Raw genomic sequence first — 18,957 nt, forward strand, 5'->3', positions numbered from 1 at the left:
GCAACTCCATGAAGTACATACTAATACTGTCCTCTTGTCCCCAGTGAGGGAACTGAGTCATAGAGGAGTTAAGGGCCGCTTCTCCAGACGGGGTGTGGGAGCCTTGAAAGCAGAGACTGTGGATGTGGTCTCTTCTCCCATCTCCATGCACAGAGCCGAGCCCAGCGCTGGGCACATGATAAATAGGTGCTGGGAATAAATGATAATCAGAGAACTAGGGCAGTCGGTTTTACTGAATGGCCTGAGGCTGGGGAGTGTGGTTTACTATGAGCATTAGCTGAGAGCTATCCTATAGTCTCTGCTTAAACCCATTCTGCACCTGCCATTCTTCAAACGTGCCTTCCTCCGGGTCCCACGAATTCTGCGTGGCTCAGAGTTGGCCTTGGCAAGGACCCATTTTCATAGATTGTAGATTTGCTTACTTGGTCTTCCCTTGTCAGATACAGAGGTCCCTCGTGCATCTCGGGATGCCATATTACCCAACACTCAATGAGTGCTCCTAAAATGAGTGGAAGAATGCGTGATTCAGGGAAAGAAATTACACAGCTGTGTGTGGTGTCCTTTGTGCTCTTGTCTAACCCCTTTTATAAACACTGGCTCCATTGGTTATCATGCCGGTTTGGAGAGGATGTAGTTTCCATAATAAATTAAAAATAAATGAAGAAATGAAATGAAAAAAAAAAAGGAGAAAGATAACACAAATCAGGGACGTTCAGTGTGCCTAACACTTTTACGTATATCTTCTCATTTAATCAGCACGAAATTTATTTAAGACAGGCTCAGAGAGGCTAAGAAACTTGCCCGAGATCACACAGCAATTAAGTGGCTTTGCTACTCGCTCCATCCGATGCCAACCCAGGCTCTTGCCACCACACTCCGGAGATAGCATGCAAATGAGCTTAGGAGAGGTATCAATGTCAGGCAGTGTCTAGAAGAAGTACGTTTTGAAGGGATGCTCAGAGGTCTGCCTTCTCCAAAGAGAAAAGGCTTTGAAAATATCACAGCACACTCTATTCAGAAAGCTGACAAATCTAGACAGAGAGAGACACCCAAATCTCAAAATCCCTCCTCTCTTTCAGGTTTCCTATTACAGCGAAGGGAGGGGGAAAAACTTGCCAACATGCAAAGCGTATGCGGAATTTTACTCAAAAATGTTTAATAAATCAAAGATGCACTTAGAACAGGAAACATCACATAGCCCAGGTGATAGTTCTTTGTGAGGCTGAAGATCCAAGGAGGCGGCCTTGTATTTCTGCAGAACTGATTGATGGAATGGGAGAGATCAGGAGGAGAAAAATACACTCTCCGCCATAGACAGCCACCAAACAGAAGAAATTTGAAATGTAAGAGGGAAGGTTGAAGCTCACTGAAAGATTAAAGAAAGAAAAGAAGTACAAATGAATAGACGAATTATCGTATGAAGTTCCTGAGGTGTTCAATTCACATTGGGTTGTGTTGCATTTGGAGGTTATACAGTTGTACAGCCTTGGTGATTCTTATGTCTTTTTAAACCTCATAGATCACAAGAGCCAGAACCACCAACGACCAAAGACCAGGATTCACTTGGGCAAGAGGGAGGCACCTCTAAATTTTGAGTTTATGGTCTGGCTGTGAGCCCTTGCCAAGAGAGACTGTCATCTGATCAAAAGTGGTCCACTGTCGCTTCGTCCTCCCATCTATCCATCCGTCCACCCAATAAATACTTACTGGCATTTCATACGAGGCCCTGAGCTAGGACATGGTCATGAGCCTAACAGACAAGGTCCTTGGTCTTATGGAAATTACTGCACACAGTGAAGTTGAAAAAGTAAGCAGAGGCCAGAGCAGCAGGGTCTTGATAAGAATTTAGGATTTTATTCTAAATGCAAAAGGAAGATATCGGAGAGTTGTAAGTAGGGTGTGACATGATCTGATTAGGTTTTTATTCCATAGATGCTCCTGGGTGGTAGAAAATGGATTTAACAGGAGGCAGGGGTGAATACAGGCAGAGCAGCGAGGGAGCTATTGCAGGAGATGGTGTGGGCTTGAATTAGGGTGGAGGCGGCAGAGGTAGACGGTACTGGAAGGATGTGAGGTATATTCTGGAGGTAGAAAACATGGTGATGATTTAGGTTTGGGGAGGGAGAGGAAAGGGAGAGCTCAATGGTGATTTCCAGATTTCTAGCTCGAAGTTGTTCTCTAAGATGGTGCAATTATCTAAGATGGAAAGGGTCAGAAGAGACTATTCATCCCTCCCATCCTCCAGCTGGCATTTCTTAAGTACCTACTATGTGCTGGAGACTCTACAATAGCTTCTGAGAAAAAGGAGAGAAGCTGTATCATGGGTTCATCCTGACTTGGGGCTCAGCCTGATAGACGGGCATCTTCTTTCTGGCCACATGGAATTCAGGATTACCAGTGTATCATTGGGGTTCCCCATTCTGTTCACCCAACTCCAACCTGGGCTCATCAGATCATAAGGTTTTATAAAAATCAAATTTTACCTGGAACTGACCATAGGGGAAAAAAACTTTGATTTTCCCGTAAAATTGAGTTAAGTGTGATAAAAACTATGCCAAGTGATTAGGGTTTTCTTTCTCCCTTGGACAACAGGGAGCCGAGCTACAAATGAGCTGAGCTACACATTTGTAGCTCAGCTGATAACCACGTAGAGTTTATGGTTTCCATGATGGCATCCTGGCTTTCTCTTCGATATTGATTACCCCAAAGAAACATCTGTTGCCGTCTGCCCGTAGACCTGGATCCGCCTGGCCATGTTTGTCACTCAGCCGTCTCTGATTAGACCAAGGATAGACTGCGGATACTCATTGAAAACTTGGCTGAGCCATTCAGGTTTCCTGAATCGGATATTTCTACTAAGGGATGCAAAGTAAATTTCCAGTTAACGGTAGTGAATGCGATGGAGTGACGCCAGATACCCTCTTTCTCTCATCTGCCAGGTGTTGGCTGCTGAAGACTCTCAGCTGAGTTCCTCTCTGAAAATTAAGCCTTGACCAGAGTTGCCTTCCTCAAACTTACATCAATGGGGATAGCCCATATCCAAAGACAGGATGATCCTAGCACATAGGCCCCGCCCCTGTGGCTCATGGTGGGGCGGGGAGTGTAATTTTTTGGTAAACCCTATGAGGGGAGCAGCATCCCACCAGCCCGGGCCCCCTCCCATGGTTTTCGACGTGTCTCCATTGTTTGTCAGGCCCCCGTCAAATAGTGCAATGCCTTGGCTGCGTCTGTATCACCTTCTTCTAGAGCAGAGATGTGCAAACTATGTATTTCTTTTTGTAAATATAGTTTCATTGGAACATAGCCAATATGTAACAATATATATAAGGACATATTTTACAATACATTCAATAGCCCCTTGGCGTAAGTATTACCCGTGTCTCCTTTTGTGTTACAATGGCAAGACTGAGCAGTCACAACAGAGACTGGTTGGCCAGAAAATAACTAAAATTTTTATTATCTGGTCCTTTCAGCAAAAGTGTACCGACCCCTGTCCTAGAAAGAACAAACGATATAAGGGTTCCGCCCACTGCCACTAAGAAAGTGGTCATTCCTTCCCTGGGTTGGCGATCAGACTCACTGAGCATGAGGCCCTTTCCTTTCTGAGCCTCTGTGGAGCTCAGCAAGCGCCATCCCATAAGAAGGCTTTGCCGATGTCAAGGCCCAGGTGTTCGCAACGCATGTCCTCTGCCAGTGACTGCACTTAGTACCTTGCCTTTCCGCTCCTATATATGCCTCTAGGTAACATCACGAAGAGGGACCTATGTTGTCCTTATTTTGCAAATGAGGAAACTGAAGGAGAGGGAATGACTGGCCCATGCCACAAAGCAGGGATGTGGCAGAGCTGGCGCTCACCCCAGGTGTGTTTCGAGCCCAAGCTGTTATTTTGGGGTGTCCCTCTCTGCCGCCTCTCCGTCCTAAAGGCCTAGAAGGCAGAAGACTGTTATCTCTCAAGGAATACAAATGAAACAGGCAGTTGCTGCACAGAAACACTGGCTACCCCAATACAGCAGAGTGTGGGGCTCTGGCGGGGTACAGTGAGGAAGCCTTTACCTTAGGGCGGAAGAATCGGCCCCTGGAGGACCAGAGTCCCAGGGCCACCTGAGGCAGGACAGAGGCTCTATCCAGAGGCATGTAACCCAACACATGAGACAATGTCACCCAGACGGAGAGAATAGACTGACTTGATACCATCTGAAACCCCTATGGGGATGGAGGCTAAAGGTTCCGTGTTTGAATTTAAAAATCAGAAATCGCAGGTAGGTTTGTTCCAACTCCCCAGATAAAGACATAGTACATGATAAACTAGCCTCTTTGTCCTTCTAAATTGAAAGGATTAAGTATCTTTTAGAGAATTCGCTCCTTTAGGGCTACATGCAGAAATCTATTCAATTCACACTGTAGCGATAACAAAACTTTAGGGAAATAAGGGACAATATGTGGGAAGCCTGTGGTTATTATACAAAGAGCAAAATTGTTCACTTTTTGTTTGTAATAAAGGGAAGATTATATGTCAGGGAAAGTAATCCGGATTAAAAAGATGAACGACCAGCTCACCCGAGTCACTTCCTGTTGACACAGGAAGAAAAGCTTCAGGTTTGTTTCCTGGGAATCTCTTCACTAAGTCAGAGGGTCACTAGTTCACACAGGGCCATAGATGAGGAAAGAGATGTATAAGTCACATGAGTAATTCAGTGATTTGATTTGCCTGAAATTTCCATTTGTATTTTTTTACCATCTGCGCAGATGCTTCGAAGGCATCGGCTTTGAATCTGAAAAACAGCAAACTCCTCACGCACGTGACCGTTTTTGGCTCTTGCTCTGTGATCAGATAAGTATCAATAGTGTCAGCGATCACCAACGACCCGCTTAGCCACCCACCATAAGCGCGGTTGCACACCTATTAGTCTACGGAAACCTCCTCCCCGCAAGGACGCCTGTCCCATCTCCTTGCTTCATTCTTTTTCGCACTTGTCACTAACTAAAAAGTAATCTTTTTTACATTTTCATTGTCCACCTATCTCTCCCCAGCCAGAATGCGTGCTCTTTAAAGGCGAATTCCTGTCTGCTCCCTCTGACCCTGCATCGTCAACCCTTGGCTCACAGCACGTCCCTGGTGAATATTTGATGACTAGTAATGCAGTGTTCATAAATAAATGGAAGATGTTCAAAATTTCATGAATACTTTAATTTTTTACATCCAGTATCTCTTTCCACAGGAGCTGGCTATGCTATCTTAGGTTTCCTGGTTATAAAGTATCCAATTGCCACTTAAAAAAAAAAAAAGAGTTATTCATTTAAGACATATTTATTGAGCACTTACTATGGGCCAGGCAAGTGCCAAGCTTCCATACCAGGAATTCAACGGTGAGCAAAACAGAGTGCCTGCCCTCATGAGCTTTCAGTCTACTAGGGGTAGTGGGGGAACAAATATTAATGAAATAGCAGTACGAGTGTGCAATTATGACCTTGGAAAGTGCTCTGAAGGAAAGACACATGCGAGGCTTCTGAGGAAGTAATGTTTGGGCTGAGATTCGAAAGATGCTTTAACTAGGTGAATTAACTAGATGAACTTGCTAAAGAGTGATTAGGGTTAGAGTTAAGAACAGAGTTATGTTTAGAGTAAGGATTTAGGGGAAGGATAAGATAGGAGGTCAGAGAAGAACTTTCCAGAAAAAGAGACTGGCACGTATATATGCATATGCTATAGGAGTCAGGCAAATGTTGATCGGGAGTGAGTTGATGGCCGCCTAAAATAGGGTGGAGACAAAGATAAGTGGAGAAAAGAAGACGGATTGGGAGTTATTTAAGAGGTAAAATGTCCAGACTTCATGTGTCCTTCAGGGGCCATCTGGTGGCTGGAGCATTGACTTTGGCCTTCTCCTGGGGGGGTACTCGTGGGGCCCTCTATGACTATAAACTTGGCTTCCCAAGGTGGAAGCAGCCACTGAGCATCCAAGTGTGAGTGCCACACAGGGAGGGCAGATGGGCGAGCAGGAGGCCAACGTGAGCACCTGCCTCAGTCGGCAGCAGCGTTTTAGAACCTGGATTGAAGACTCAGGCAGGAGGATTTCTGGAGCCCTGACATAGATTACTGTGGGCAGTCAGGTGTTTACAGGAGCTCAAGTCTGTGTTTATTAAAGAGATCAATTGTGTCCATGAGAACCTATGCTTAATGGGTAACTGTTGTATTATATAGCCCTACCCACAACGTATAGCTAAATAAAGAACATAGAAAACAATAGGCCCCAAACATGAGAATCATGGGATTTTTTTTACCCTTCTTGATCAAAGAAAGACTCCAGTGAAAAGAAAAAAAAAATAATTAAAAAGTAAAAACCTTATGTAATGAAATGTAAAAGAAAACTTTTGAAGCCAACATGCAACCAAGGGCAACGCTTCAAAGGGCCCAGAATCAATGTTTGTCAATAGCAGTTTTGCAACCTTTAATTCATCTTTCATGAATATAAAGCGTGATGTTATTAGGAGCTCATCCATGCCTTAATTCTGTTTGAGATTTGATGAATCAGAACTCTATTAACATTCTGTCCAAATCAGCAATGTCTGAGGCCTGTGGCAGAAGCCTCACCTGGTCCGGAGCTTTTATCCTGCAGCTGGGATGCTAGTTAACCATTGGGCCTTCTGCACCAAGCACTCGGCCGCCCTCCAGCTTCAGCTGGGAGCCAAAGCTGGAGGCTTTTTATCTCTGTCACTTTCTTTAGAGACTTTCTCGCAGAAAAGAAACCACCCCATGACTCAGCCCGGCCCAAAGTTATCATTTGTTTAATCAAGATAGTTGGTTTGCAAAACATTAAACATTAAACAGTATTTGATGCCTAGTTAATAATTTGCATCCTCTTCATTTGTTCCTGAATCCTTGGAGACTGACATTCCCCACCCCCCCCCCCCGCCCCCAAAGGCACAGACAGCAAACGAAATTGCATCTAAAGCAAAACAAGAGTCCTTAAGCTGCAGAGATGTTCGCCAAAATGTCTGCTCCCCAGGTTCTGCTGCTAATGGTTCTAGCCGGAAAGACATCCTTCGGGGTAAGTGTTCTTTCCGAATACCTGTAGTTGAGAGACTTGGGTGGTCGGGAAGAACAAACCAACTGGGCCAGGAGCAAGGAAGAACTTTAGCTGTGAAAGGCTAGTGTTGTGTTGGATGCGTCGTGGTTACCAGAGCAAATGCGGGCCTGTAGTGGTGGTGGCCGCCGAGCTGCTAGTGCCATGAAGCCATGCAACTGGCTCGAGCTCTCTTGAAGCACAGTCTACATGAATGCCTTCCCACGAAGGGGATGGGGGTTAAGAAAATCTGCGAAGGCCATGGGTCCCAATCTGGCACGGATCTCAGAGACCCCTTTGAGAAGCCACTGAAAGCTACCAACTCTCTCCCTCTGCACATGCCGACACATGCACACAGGTTTCCAGCCATTTCGGGTGGCAGTAGAGTCAGAATGCTTGTGCTTCGGCCCTAGAGGAGAATCGTGCTGTCACTGGAGTGATCCTGGCAACAGCTTTCCTTGGTGGATTAGATTGGAGAGAAGCTCTGTGGGCAATGTTTCTGCTCCCCTTATCCTGTGACCATGACCGTGGCAGATGTTGCTGTGAGCGGGGGCCTGACGAAGTGACATCAGAGGGTCTCTCATAGGGAACGCAAGACGTTTGGGAGCAGCTGAGTTGTAGAGAGGCCAGCTCCAGCTGTGTGTCATCGTGGCCCAAGACTGTAGGCTGGGTCTCTGAGTGGGGAGCCTCCCGAATTTCCTCACTGGGTGTGGTGAGTGGCATGAGTGTGTGTTATGGAGCCAGGGTTTGAACTTCAGCTTTGATGCATTCCAGCTGTAGACTGTTGGGCAAGTGATAGACTCTCTCTGAGCCTCAGTTTCCCCTACCGCAAACAAACTGATAAATCTCTCACAGGTTTGGGGAGTGTCAGGATTGATTAAACAAGGCAATGCATGTAGCTATCACTAAGGGTCAGCTCTTTTCCCTTAGAATTTCCGAAAGGAACACAGATTGTCTATAAAAATCAGAAAATGTGCCCCTTTGTTGGGGGAGGGGTAGAGAACAAGAAGTAGGGGCTGAGAACTGAAATGATAGCTATATCCTTTTTATCTCATTAAATACCTTTGCATTTTATTTTCCATTTTACTCCATAGGGCTTTTCCTGCAGGAAGTAGATTAAATTCCAGGTTTTCTGATTAACATGCTTTAAAAACAATAGCGTCTCCTTCCCTTTAGGCAAACTGTACTCAGAAGCCTACCTTAGCCTATATTAAGCTTCCGAGCGACTCGCCTCTGAAAGAATTATATTTTCCAATGCTGATTTGTGTATGTGTGGTGTGGCTGCAATGACAAATTGTTATCAAGTCCCCTACATCATTTGACTGCTTGTTGGAAGTCTGGGGCCAAAACCCAGCAGAAATATCACAGGTCTAGAGAAAAGCAGTGGAAATTATCAGAGGCCCACAGGGGGTCTAGAGAAAGTACCAGTCAGAAAGAATTAGATCCTAAAGTTTGCAGGCAAGGAGAGTTGATGCAGTCTGTTTGAAGTTCACAAAAAGATAATGGTCCCAAAAAAATCCTTTTTTTTTTTTTTTTTTGCAAGCCCCAGTGAATTTTTAGGGTTAGCAATGAAATTATAAGTCAATAATGGATAAAAGAGAAAATATGAGAGATAGCCTTCAGGCAATGAGCTTAGTTAATTCCGAGGAGAGGATTCAGGGCTTTGGAATGTTCTTACCCCAGATGTGCGCCAGACAGGTGGTTGGGAAGGCGGCTTGCATTTCACAGGCCAGTACACAGACATCCGGGGGAAAGTGGCCAAGTCTCTCAGATGCTTTGGAGAATTCGGGGCATCACAGTGGGGAAGGAGCCACATAGCCAGATGGGCCAGGTGGCCTCTCCTGTCCCATGTAGCTAAAATATTATAACCAACTCTTACCACTTAGTGAGAAATCCTGTGTGCTGGGCTCTGTGCTCCAGATAAATCAGTTCATCTCTAGAAGGGCCCTAAGAATCAGCTACTGTTATTGCTCCCAATTTAAGGGTAACTTGGCCTCAAGTCATACAGCTGGGAAGTGGTAGAGCTGAGTTCTAGACTATGGCTGGTGTCCATCTGTCTGGACGAAATCTCTTGCCTAGACCCTGGCTAGAGATGAGATCTTCCATCCACAGAGCTGCAGGGCATGGTCTTTCCTGTAGGGGAAGGAGGCTCTTAGACCAAGAGACTGTCTGCTGGGTGGAGTGTCATGGACTCCATGTCCCTCTGAAATGTAAAGAAAAAAAGTCACAGGGTCTGTGATCACTACCCATTGGAAAGAGGCCTGGATGCCCTCCCATGAACTCAAATCAGGCAGCTAGCCTTATGATGACGTCTCCGTGGGCTCATCTTTAAATTAGGCTCTTATTCAGATATCCACCATCCAAGGAGGTATGGGTCGCATGGCATTGCAGTGGACAGCAGGGATTCATTTAGAGTACCTTCCTGGTCTGGTCTAGATTTGGTTGTCCTTACCTACCACTTTTCAGCACCTGTCTCCAGCACAGCCTTGAATTGTTATCCCCATTTTACGGGTGAGAAGCAAGCCCAGAGATGGCAAACTAACTTCCCAGCCAGGATCGGGAACCAGGTCTGTCTGACTCTCGACACACACAGGAGGTCATTCAGCTGTATGAAGGACGGGCATCTGCCTCCAGGGCTCAGGAACCTTTCTTGCTACGGTTCCTAGGGTGACTTAGGGGCACTACTGGGCTCAGCCGTGATGGGATTTGACCTCTTCCGGGGTCAAAAGCCAGAAGACAAAGCTTGTTAGGCCAGCCCTGCTTATCTCGGCCCATCTCCGGAGAGGAAAGAAGACAATGGGTCCCCCTCACCCCGGCGAGGGGCCTTACAATTAAAATGCATGTTTGCTCCCATTTCTGGACTTGCTCAACTCTGGAGTTTAAACCCAAGAACTTTAGAATTCTAGAATCCCCCTCTGAACAGAGCTGCAAAAATGTTTGCATAGACCAGAGGTCAAAGATTGGCAGCTTGGGTACATCCTGCTCACAGCGAGAGTTTTGTTTGGCAGGTAGAAGGTCAGTCCGAAGAGTGTTTTTATTTCCTTTCAATTGCTTGGCGACATTTAAATATCAGATTGTTTCGCATAAAATACAAATCTCTGGCTTTTCTTGAAAACCAGACATTTCACTAAGACAAAGTTCACATTCTTGCAAGGAGAGGAGGAGCATAAGCTTTTATTATTAGAGGAAACTTAAGCCTCCCTGATTCCACCATTCTCTACTGTTGACACCCTTTCTGCTTGATTGATGTACATTATATACCTTGTTCTACCTTATAGAGAGAAGGAGAGAGAGAGACAGAGACAGACAGAGACAGACAGAGAGAGAGAGCGAGCGAGTGAGCGATCTTGTCTGGTTGTATCGAGAAACACCGTGAAGTGTTAGGGCCAATTTTTGATGGTCCAGTAACTGGGCTCAGCATCTGATTAACTCAAGCATCCAAATCCTCACAGCCCCCAGGAGGACCAAACAAGGCCTTTGACGAGAAGATAATAAGAGCCACTCTTCAAAACCTCGATGCTCCATAATGTCAGAGTCTCTCTTAGGCCTAGGAGACAGCCCTCCCTCTTGTTGTAATCCACACAGAGTATTATGGAAAAAAGAGGGACTGAATTTCACAGAACCTTCTTATAGATTTAAAAAAGATATATGATCCTAAGCACAAGTCCAACTGGCTAGCTTTGGCGTTGTACACTGGTATTTAGGGAAATCAGGTCACAGGAAATTGCACATGTATCTAGGCACAGATATAGTTATGTTTTAAATTCATTAGGGTTCCCTAAATGCAAAAGCAATTCTGCTGTCATAGAGAAACAGCATGGCAGAATATTTGGCAGCCGGGATTTTAAATAAAACATGCTTTTTCTTTATAATTAATATAACAAGGTTTCCTGGCTTAGGACTTGGCAAAGATCCCAGGAAAAGGAGGAGAGGGGGAATGAGTGTGTGACGTGACTGTGACCCAACCAACGAGTTCCAGGAAGAGTTTGTGCTGAGTGAGCTCTTCTTAATGGCTCCATGATTTGCAACAACAACAACAATAATAAAAATGTTTTGAATCAAAATCACTGGCAACAGTAGCTAAGAGTCATAATCACAAATCATAACAGCAACTGTTGATCAGCCATTGTGTGCTTTATGCTTATTATATCATTCGAGCTTCCCAACAGCCCTCTGAGGTAAGGACTACTGTCATCCTTATTTTGTAGAACAGAAACTAAGCTGTAGAGAAGTTAAATAATCTGCCCACAGTGGCAGCCCTGGGCACAAACAGAGCAGAGATTCAAATCCTGGTTTTCCCGATGCCAAGCTCTGTGCTCATAACCACTAGTAGAGGCCGCCATGCCAGGTGCTACCCAGAAACAAACGAGTCTGTTCAAAGTGATATCAAAGGCATCAGAAGGGGCAGTGGCCTCAGACCCCAGCGATAGGCAGGAGGTGAAGTTACTTCTACCTGGAGGCTCCTCTGACCAGCCCTGAAGCTTTTCTTTTCAACACCAGAAGGAGCACGCCTTGCCAGACAGTTAACCGATTAGTTTAGTGCTTTCGACACCGCGATCGTGAATGAACCCGGCTTCAAAAATGTTGCCGAAGCCCAAACCAGTTCCTTAATACCTTTGTTAAATAGACTCACCTTTTCTCAACCTAAACAGATTTATTTTTTTAGAGGAAACTGTCACTACTATAACTAGAAAATTTTTCTGGGGCGGGGGTGGAGGGGGGGAGAGGGGAGGGGAGGATTAAAAAAAAAAATGATGTCTTTGAATTCTGACTGGCTGCAGCTGTCACACCAAAGCTCAGAGCCTGAAGCCTGCTTTGTCCTTGTTGGAAGGGGAGATTAGAGAGAGGTAGAGCGTTGAGACTTGCCAACACCACCCGAGTCTTTCTTTGTGACGGGATTGGACGGGTTGACAGTGAAACTGAGGAGAGAATGACTTTCTCACGTTGTGTTTTGATGTTACGTCACTCGCTGGTCAGATGCCACCCAAATCGGTTTGGGTGTCACCGGCCATTCACCTCCCACACCATGGGAAATGCAGAAGTGAGGACAGCCTCAGGGGTGGAGTTGGTTTCCATCAGTGCAAAGCTACTCTTCTGAGTCCCTGGGCTATTTGCTGAGGTCGTCTGGCCAAGGATAACGTGGAGGCTTGTGCCCAAGGAGCAGGTCCCAGACTCGCCCACTCTTCCATTTTGTTTCTTCATTTGCTTTTACAAAGAGCTTCCAGGTGCATGATCACGTCTGGAAATGAGTGTTTGTTTTTATGCAATTTCCTTATCCTGAATGGTCTCACCCCTACACTTCAACATTCCCTCCCTCCACCCCCAGTCTACTAGACCCAAGTCCTGAGGCTGACCCATTCATACTGATATTTCTCACCAAGTGCTTACCCATAGGGTAATTCTTTGTCAATGCTACACTCCCTCCTGGGCAGCCAAATCCCCTCAAATAAAACACTGAGCTGGGTGAAAGAATTCTTACTTTTACAATGGGGGAAACTGAGGCACAGAGAGACTCAACAAGAGCAAAGATAGGCCCAGGAGCCTCCTCAGCCAGGAGAGGCGTAATCGAAGAGTGACTGAAGGCAGACTCGCCTAGGTGCTGGTTGAAAAGGCATCTTCTGGGACGACTTCAGACCCAAGAAGTACCACCTTTACAGGTGTTCAGGGATCCGAATCTTTATCAAGCTCTCCAGACAAAAATGGAATTTTTCTGGGTCTTCTGATGGGTCTCTTCTCTTTACCACCTACCCCGTCTCTGCTTGCCACATGAAACTGCAGTCCAGCCGCCAGTTAACTGGAAAGGTGTCTGAGTGGCCTCAAAAGCTCTGAGCTTTAGAACAGGGAAGGTGCACAGGGTTCCCGTGAGCCAGGCACGGGGGACTGGCCTCAGCGAGGAGACCTGGTCTCTAGTCCCTGCCCTACCCCAATCTGCTCATGTTTTGCAGGGCATGTCACCCTGTAGAGACTCAACTTTGTTCTCTGTATACGAAGGGTCTAGGCCACTTCTCTTCATGATGCCTTCTGGCTCATCACTGAGGTTCCAAATTATACCAGGTCTCCCAGGAAGGGAACCACGCATGGGGATCACTACCTGGTGCCTTTTCCCTTGACCTTCAGATTTCCTCATCGGAGCCTTTCATCCTTGTCCCCCAGCTTCAGGTTAGAGCAAAGCCACAGTGAACCCACCAATCCTAGGACAGCGTTACGCACTTGTGAGCTCAAGCAAGAAGGGCGAGATTCTTTGTGAGGAAGAAGGACTGAGTGGCACCGCTTCACACTTATTAGGATGGCTAGAATTTTTTAAAAATGGAAAATAAGTGTTAGCAAGGATGTGGAGAAATTGGAATTCTTATGCGTTGTTGGTAGGAACGTAAAATAGTGCAGCCACTATGGAAAAGAGCGTGGTGGTTCCTCAAAAAGTTAAACCTAGAATGATCATATGACCCAGCAATTCCACTCCTAGGTGTCTACCTAAAAGAATGGAAAGCAGAGACACAAACAGGTTTTTGTACACTAATGTTCACAGCAGCATTACTCACAATAGCCAAAAGATATAAACAACCCAAGTGTCCATCAACAGATGAATGGATAAACAAAATGTAATATATAATGAAACACTAGTCAGCCATCAAAAAGAATGAAATTTTGATATATGCTACAACATAAATAGACCTTGAAAACATTATGCCTAGAGAAATAAGCCCATCACAGAAAGACAAATATTATGACTCCATTCATATGAGGTACTTAGAATAGCCAAATTCACAGAGACGGAAAGTAGACTAGAGGTTACTAGGAGCTTGAAGGTGGGAGGAAGGGGGAGTTATCTTTTAATAGGTATAGAGTGAATGAGAAAATGGGGAGCCTGAAAAAGTTTTGGTGTAGACGGTAGTGATGGTTACAACAGCATTATGAATGTCATTGATGCCACTGGGTACTTAAAAATGGTTAAAGTGAAAAATAGTATGTTATATGTATTTTACAACAATATTTTAAAGAAAGAACTAAGCGGTTTTGCGCAAATGGTCGTCTCATGACAGAGCTTATGTCTGCATCCTGAGCCAGAGTGGGAGGATGGTCTGAGACAGCTGTTGGGCTAATGACTAGAACGCTGGCAACACCTGGGTTCTGTCCCCTCCGCACTTCAGCGTGACCTTGAGCTCTTTGTTCAGTAGTGGGGACTGGTCCTGCTGAGCTGCACACTCTTGTCCTTGGCCTGCCTTCCAGCCCAGCAGCTGCAGCTTCATTTGGCCATGGTGCAGAGTTCTCTCCTACCCATCTGCCCTTAGGAGTAATACGATCCTCTCCTGGTGGTCAGACACATCTGGTCGACCATCAAGTCATCCTAGAAAGAACATATGAGGAGGAAGGGATGGTTAGAATTAGAGGCCCAATCTTATACCTACTAGGTGAAAGATCTTGTGCTTTTATTTCATTCTAAGCCAAGCTTCTGGCCTCAAAAGACAGGACTAACCTCACCTCTCTCCCCCACTGCTTCCCAGTCCTCTGGGAACATTTTCTATCAGCTCAGACTTTTAGCCCCTGCCTTTTTGTTTTGTGTTCCTTTAGAATTCTGAAAGGTAAAGGAAGAATCTGAGTTGAAACAATCACACTAGATTAAAGATAAGACAAAATAGGTTAAACCTCAATGGTCTTCCCACCTAAAAAGATTACACTGTAAATCAGAAAGTCTCAGAGACACAGGATCCTTCTCTCTCTGCCCCTCCCCGCCTTCCCCACTAACCAACTTTAGACTGACTGTAAGACACCAGAAACGTGCCCTCTGGTGACTGGAGGACTTTAATATTGCCGCAGGCCTGCTCCTCACTGGGGAAGGCTGGAGCCCTTAGCCATGGAGAAAGCCCAAGAGTGGGATAGAAGGACAGGCAGTTGGACCTAGAGGGGTCTCTGAATCTATTACGAAGCATCTACCCTCCCATGTGTGAGAAGCAGCTGTTTCCAGCTCTCGAAGAGAATCCAGGGCAGCTGTGACCACAGGCTATTTTAGCTGATACCCGGAATGAATGTGGTGGAAGAAGCAGGCAGGGCTTGCCTGCCTTTCGATGGGCGGAGATGTTTGTTGAGATGTGTTTGCCGCAGGGGACTGGCTAAGGCTCCTCAGTTATCACTGGGGCCTAATGATCCTCCCTGTGTCCTGCCAGGACGGGGCTAGTCTAGACAGGTCTTTCATAAAGCTTTCCAAGAACAGGGGTCAAATCTTTGAATCTAGCTCAACGCCCTGCCTCTCTGAGGGTTAGTGAGCTCTTCTGCTTTCTTCTCCTCCATCCTTTCGTCACAACCTGTGCGCAGTGTGGTTCCCTCCTCCCTCATAGCAATGGCGACTAAGAGTGAGGGCTCTGATGTAAAACTGGCTCCATGTGATCTCGGCTCCAGCATCTATCTGCGGAGCTATTTTGGGCAACTTAATCTTTGCCAAACCTGTTTTCTCACTTTTAAATGGACATAACTATAGTCCCTCAATTATCAAGTATCGTGTGCAATAAATGAGACAAAAAAAAAACCACGTCAAACATTTAGCACTGTTTTTGGCACACTGTCAGCTCTTCACACGTGTGAACTGAGACCATAGCTGTCCCCTCCTCCTCCTCCTCCTTCCTTTGCATCCTTCTTCCTCTTTGGATTTGCAAGTCCCAGGAACAGGACTTCTATCAGTCCCCTGGCTCTGTGGAAAGACTGAATGGAATAATGGGATGGAAGGAGGTAAATACTGTGTCTCTCCACCCTTCGGTCCCCACGATCACCCACGTTAGTTTCAGGATGCAGAGGTATGGCATAAATAACCGACTATTGGCCTGGCCTTTCTCGTACAGTCCACGAAACATCCAGCTTGGCGTTCGAGCTGCCAGTTTCCACGTTTCACCACAGCCTCTCTCTGTGGTGGACCCAGCGGTTCACAGAATGAGTGGGCCTGCTTCAGATCCCTGGGACCCCCTGACACGCAGCTCAGGCTGCACAGCTGGGCGGCAGCTGCTTCAGACTCCCCGAGAGCCAGTGGGATCTGAAGCCCTCTCCCCACAGCCCAGGAAGGCCTGGCTTGCTTTTTGTTCGGTTTCCCTCTCAGCAACAGCTTCCAATTCCAGCTCCTGGGAAGGGCACTACTGCCACCTGCTGGCTGTGGGCAACACAGCGCCTAGCTGTCCCTCAGGCTGCAGGTCAGGACTAAGATGCCGGGCTTGGGCCCAGGCACAGGTCTTGGAGGCCCTTTTCCATACTGGGCCTTGAGGAAAATGTGCCCTGACGTCCTCCCTCCTGTCCTGCCCACATCTCAGAGCTGAAGGCAGCCAGGCTTGGTCCATGCTATTCAGCTCAAATAGGAGAATTCAGGGGGTATCTCCATCTCCTCCGGGCTGGGTGGAGATAGGTCAAAAGGGGCAGGCTCTGCCCTCCAGACAAGCTCAATGGGGAGAAGATGAGGCAGGGCAAAGGACCAGGACCAAGGCAGAGCCGACTGGCTATGACGAGGGTGAGATTGAAGGAGAGGTAACGTGCGTCTGATCTCAGGGTCCTCTCATGCCCCTTTTTTGGTGACGCCTTCAGATGTTCCCCATTTAAGCACCCCAGGCTCAGGAAAACCCTTGAGACCCGAACCTGCCTTTTCTCTGCCAGCCCCCCGCCCCCATTGCCACCCCTTGTCTCATTGCCTGCAGTGGCGGGGATGGGGGGCTCTGAGGCAATTAAACAGGCACAGTCCAGACAACAAACGGTCTCACTTCCTTTTTGTGCCTTCCTCTTCCCTCCCCGACTTTTTATTTTGTAATTTTTCAAACCTATAAAAAGGTGGAAAGACTAATACAATGAATATCCTTTGCCCAGTTCGATGCAACAGCGAACATTCTGCCACATTGCTTTCTCTCTGGCTTTTTCGTGCGTGTGTGTGTGTGTGTGTGTGTGTGTGTGTGAGAGAGAGAGAGAGAGAGAGAGAGAGAGAGAGAGAGAGAGAGAGAGAAAGAGAGAGAGAGAGAGAGAGAACCCTTGATTTAAGTGAAGAAAATTATCCTAGCTATCAAATGAGTAAAACTTTCTTTTCCTAGTATACACGGCATTCTAAGAGGAACTGTCGATATCATTATTTATTCAGCAAAAACTTTTTGAGGAACGCCATGTGCCAAGCGCTAGGCTTGTTATGAGGTAATTGCATCGGTGACTAAACAGACAAGATCCTTGCCTTCCTGGAGGACATGTCTGATGTGGGGAGACAGATAACATGCAAATAACGCAAGTACAAAACTACATGTTGTAAGGAGGACCATGGAGAAAAGGAACGGGGACAGTGACAAAACCAGGGGGAGGGTGTCATACTGGGGGGAGTCGGGGAAGACCTGCGGAGACGACATTTAAGCCCAGACCTAGAGATAACCGTGCGGGAGAGCTTTCCAGGCAGAGGGAGGGAACAGCAGCTACGTCATCACACGCCGAGGTGGGAGGAGCTCGGCCAGGGCCATTTTGACCCCGGATGTGGCTGGAGCTCAGTAGGGGGAAATGGGAGGGAAGAGTATAGGGGGAGGTTTATCAGTTGTGGTAGGTGTTTGTATCTTATTCCAAGAAGAATGAGAAGTCACCGGAGAGTTTTAAGCATCTCTCCATCCCCAACCCCAAGGCAATCACCTGGACTTGAGTGTGAATCCAAATCCTATCACAGTCGTGTGACCTCTTAGCCTTAATTTTCTCACCTGTAAACAGGCTACTATAAGCCTCTTTATAAGGTTGTTATAAGAATTAAATGCGGCAGAGAGGAAATGCTCAATACATGCCCATCGCCATACCTGGCCGCATGGTGAATACCTGTGTGGCCAGGTTCCCAGGTGAGAAAGGCCACACCGAGGAGAGAGGGCAGCGCTTCAGATGGGGTTCAGCCAGCACAGGAAATGGGGGAGCGTCTTCCAATAGGCCCCGCCCCTCCCTCCAATCCCGTCCCAACTGCAGCCCTCAGAAATCACCCGCGCTCCTGTGTCCTGGGCGTGACCCCAGGAAAGGCTCCAGGAAGGCACCCACCTGACTCGGCACACTCAACCTTGCTCTGTTCTGTGTCATTTTGTTTTTCAGTTCTCCCTGCTCCCTTTTCTCCTAGACTCCGACCCAGGTGAGTGTGCGGATCGGATCGCCCTGGGGCTCCCCACCCAGCAGGGCGGGTTCTGGGATGGAGGAAGGGGGACCCACGCATGTGAGTGTTGGTGTACGACCTCAGAGTTCAAACGGTTCAGAAGTGTCCCAGACCCCTCTGAGAATCCACCCAGAAAAATGTAGTCCTGGGCATTTGTAGTTCCTTGCACACACCATGCTTTACACGATTTCAAGTTGCTTGCGGACACCCCTGATACTCAGCCTTAGCCCCCCCCCCCCCGAGAAAAATTGCTGATGCAGTTAAACCCCTTCATTTTACAGAGGAGAAAACTGAGGCCCAGAGATGAGAAGCAACTTGCCCCAGGTCACACAGCCCATTAGTGGGGACAGGGCAAAGGCAAAGTGAGAGTGTCCGTGAACAGTGACCGGCTTCCAGGCAGGCCAGCTCCGGGCCACCCCTCTCACTTCACCCCCTTTGGTGGGGAGCCAGCACCTCTACGCTGAGAGGACTGCCATTGCCATGCAGGCAGCCCCAGACCGGCCGCCCCTTGTGGTGGCTGCCACCCATACCGCTATATGGCTTGTTTCCTCGGTATGTCCTCTCCGCAGTGAGCCTGGCTCTTTCACACAGGCTCTGCCTCTCGCAGACTCACTCCTCACTTTCTCATCTTCTCTCTTTTCTGTCTCCTCTGCCTGGTGCCCTGAGCCGTGCCCAGGTGGAGCAGGGCTGCTTCCTCCTGCCACATCATCCACTCTTGGTCTCTGCCCCTGGGTCTGACTCTCCCTCTGCTGCTCTGAAACCCAAGGAAGAGAA

General features: G+C 47.2%; 1 protein-coding gene across 1 annotated transcript in view; it reads left to right on the forward strand.

The window, feature by feature from the left end:
* The first annotated feature begins 6,908 nt into the window (after window positions 1-6,908).
* HABP2 (hyaluronan binding protein 2) overlaps window positions 6,909-18,957 on the forward strand; it is a 33,003-nt gene continuing 20,954 nt past the window's right edge. Inside the window, exons 1-2 of the mRNA XM_016146352.2 lie at window positions 6,909-7,046; window positions 18,126-18,162. Coding sequence (XP_016001838.2) covers window positions 6,978-7,046; window positions 18,126-18,162 — 106 coding nt within the window. The 5' untranslated portion in view covers window positions 6,909-6,977. The remainder of the gene's footprint in view (window positions 7,047-18,125; window positions 18,163-18,957) is intronic.

Source organism: Rousettus aegyptiacus, unplaced genomic scaffold (genome assembly GCF_014176215.1).
Source record: "Rousettus aegyptiacus isolate mRouAeg1 unplaced genomic scaffold, mRouAeg1.p scaffold_m13_p_6, whole genome shotgun sequence".
Classification (NCBI taxonomy): Eukaryota; Metazoa; Chordata; class Mammalia; order Chiroptera; family Pteropodidae; genus Rousettus; species Rousettus aegyptiacus.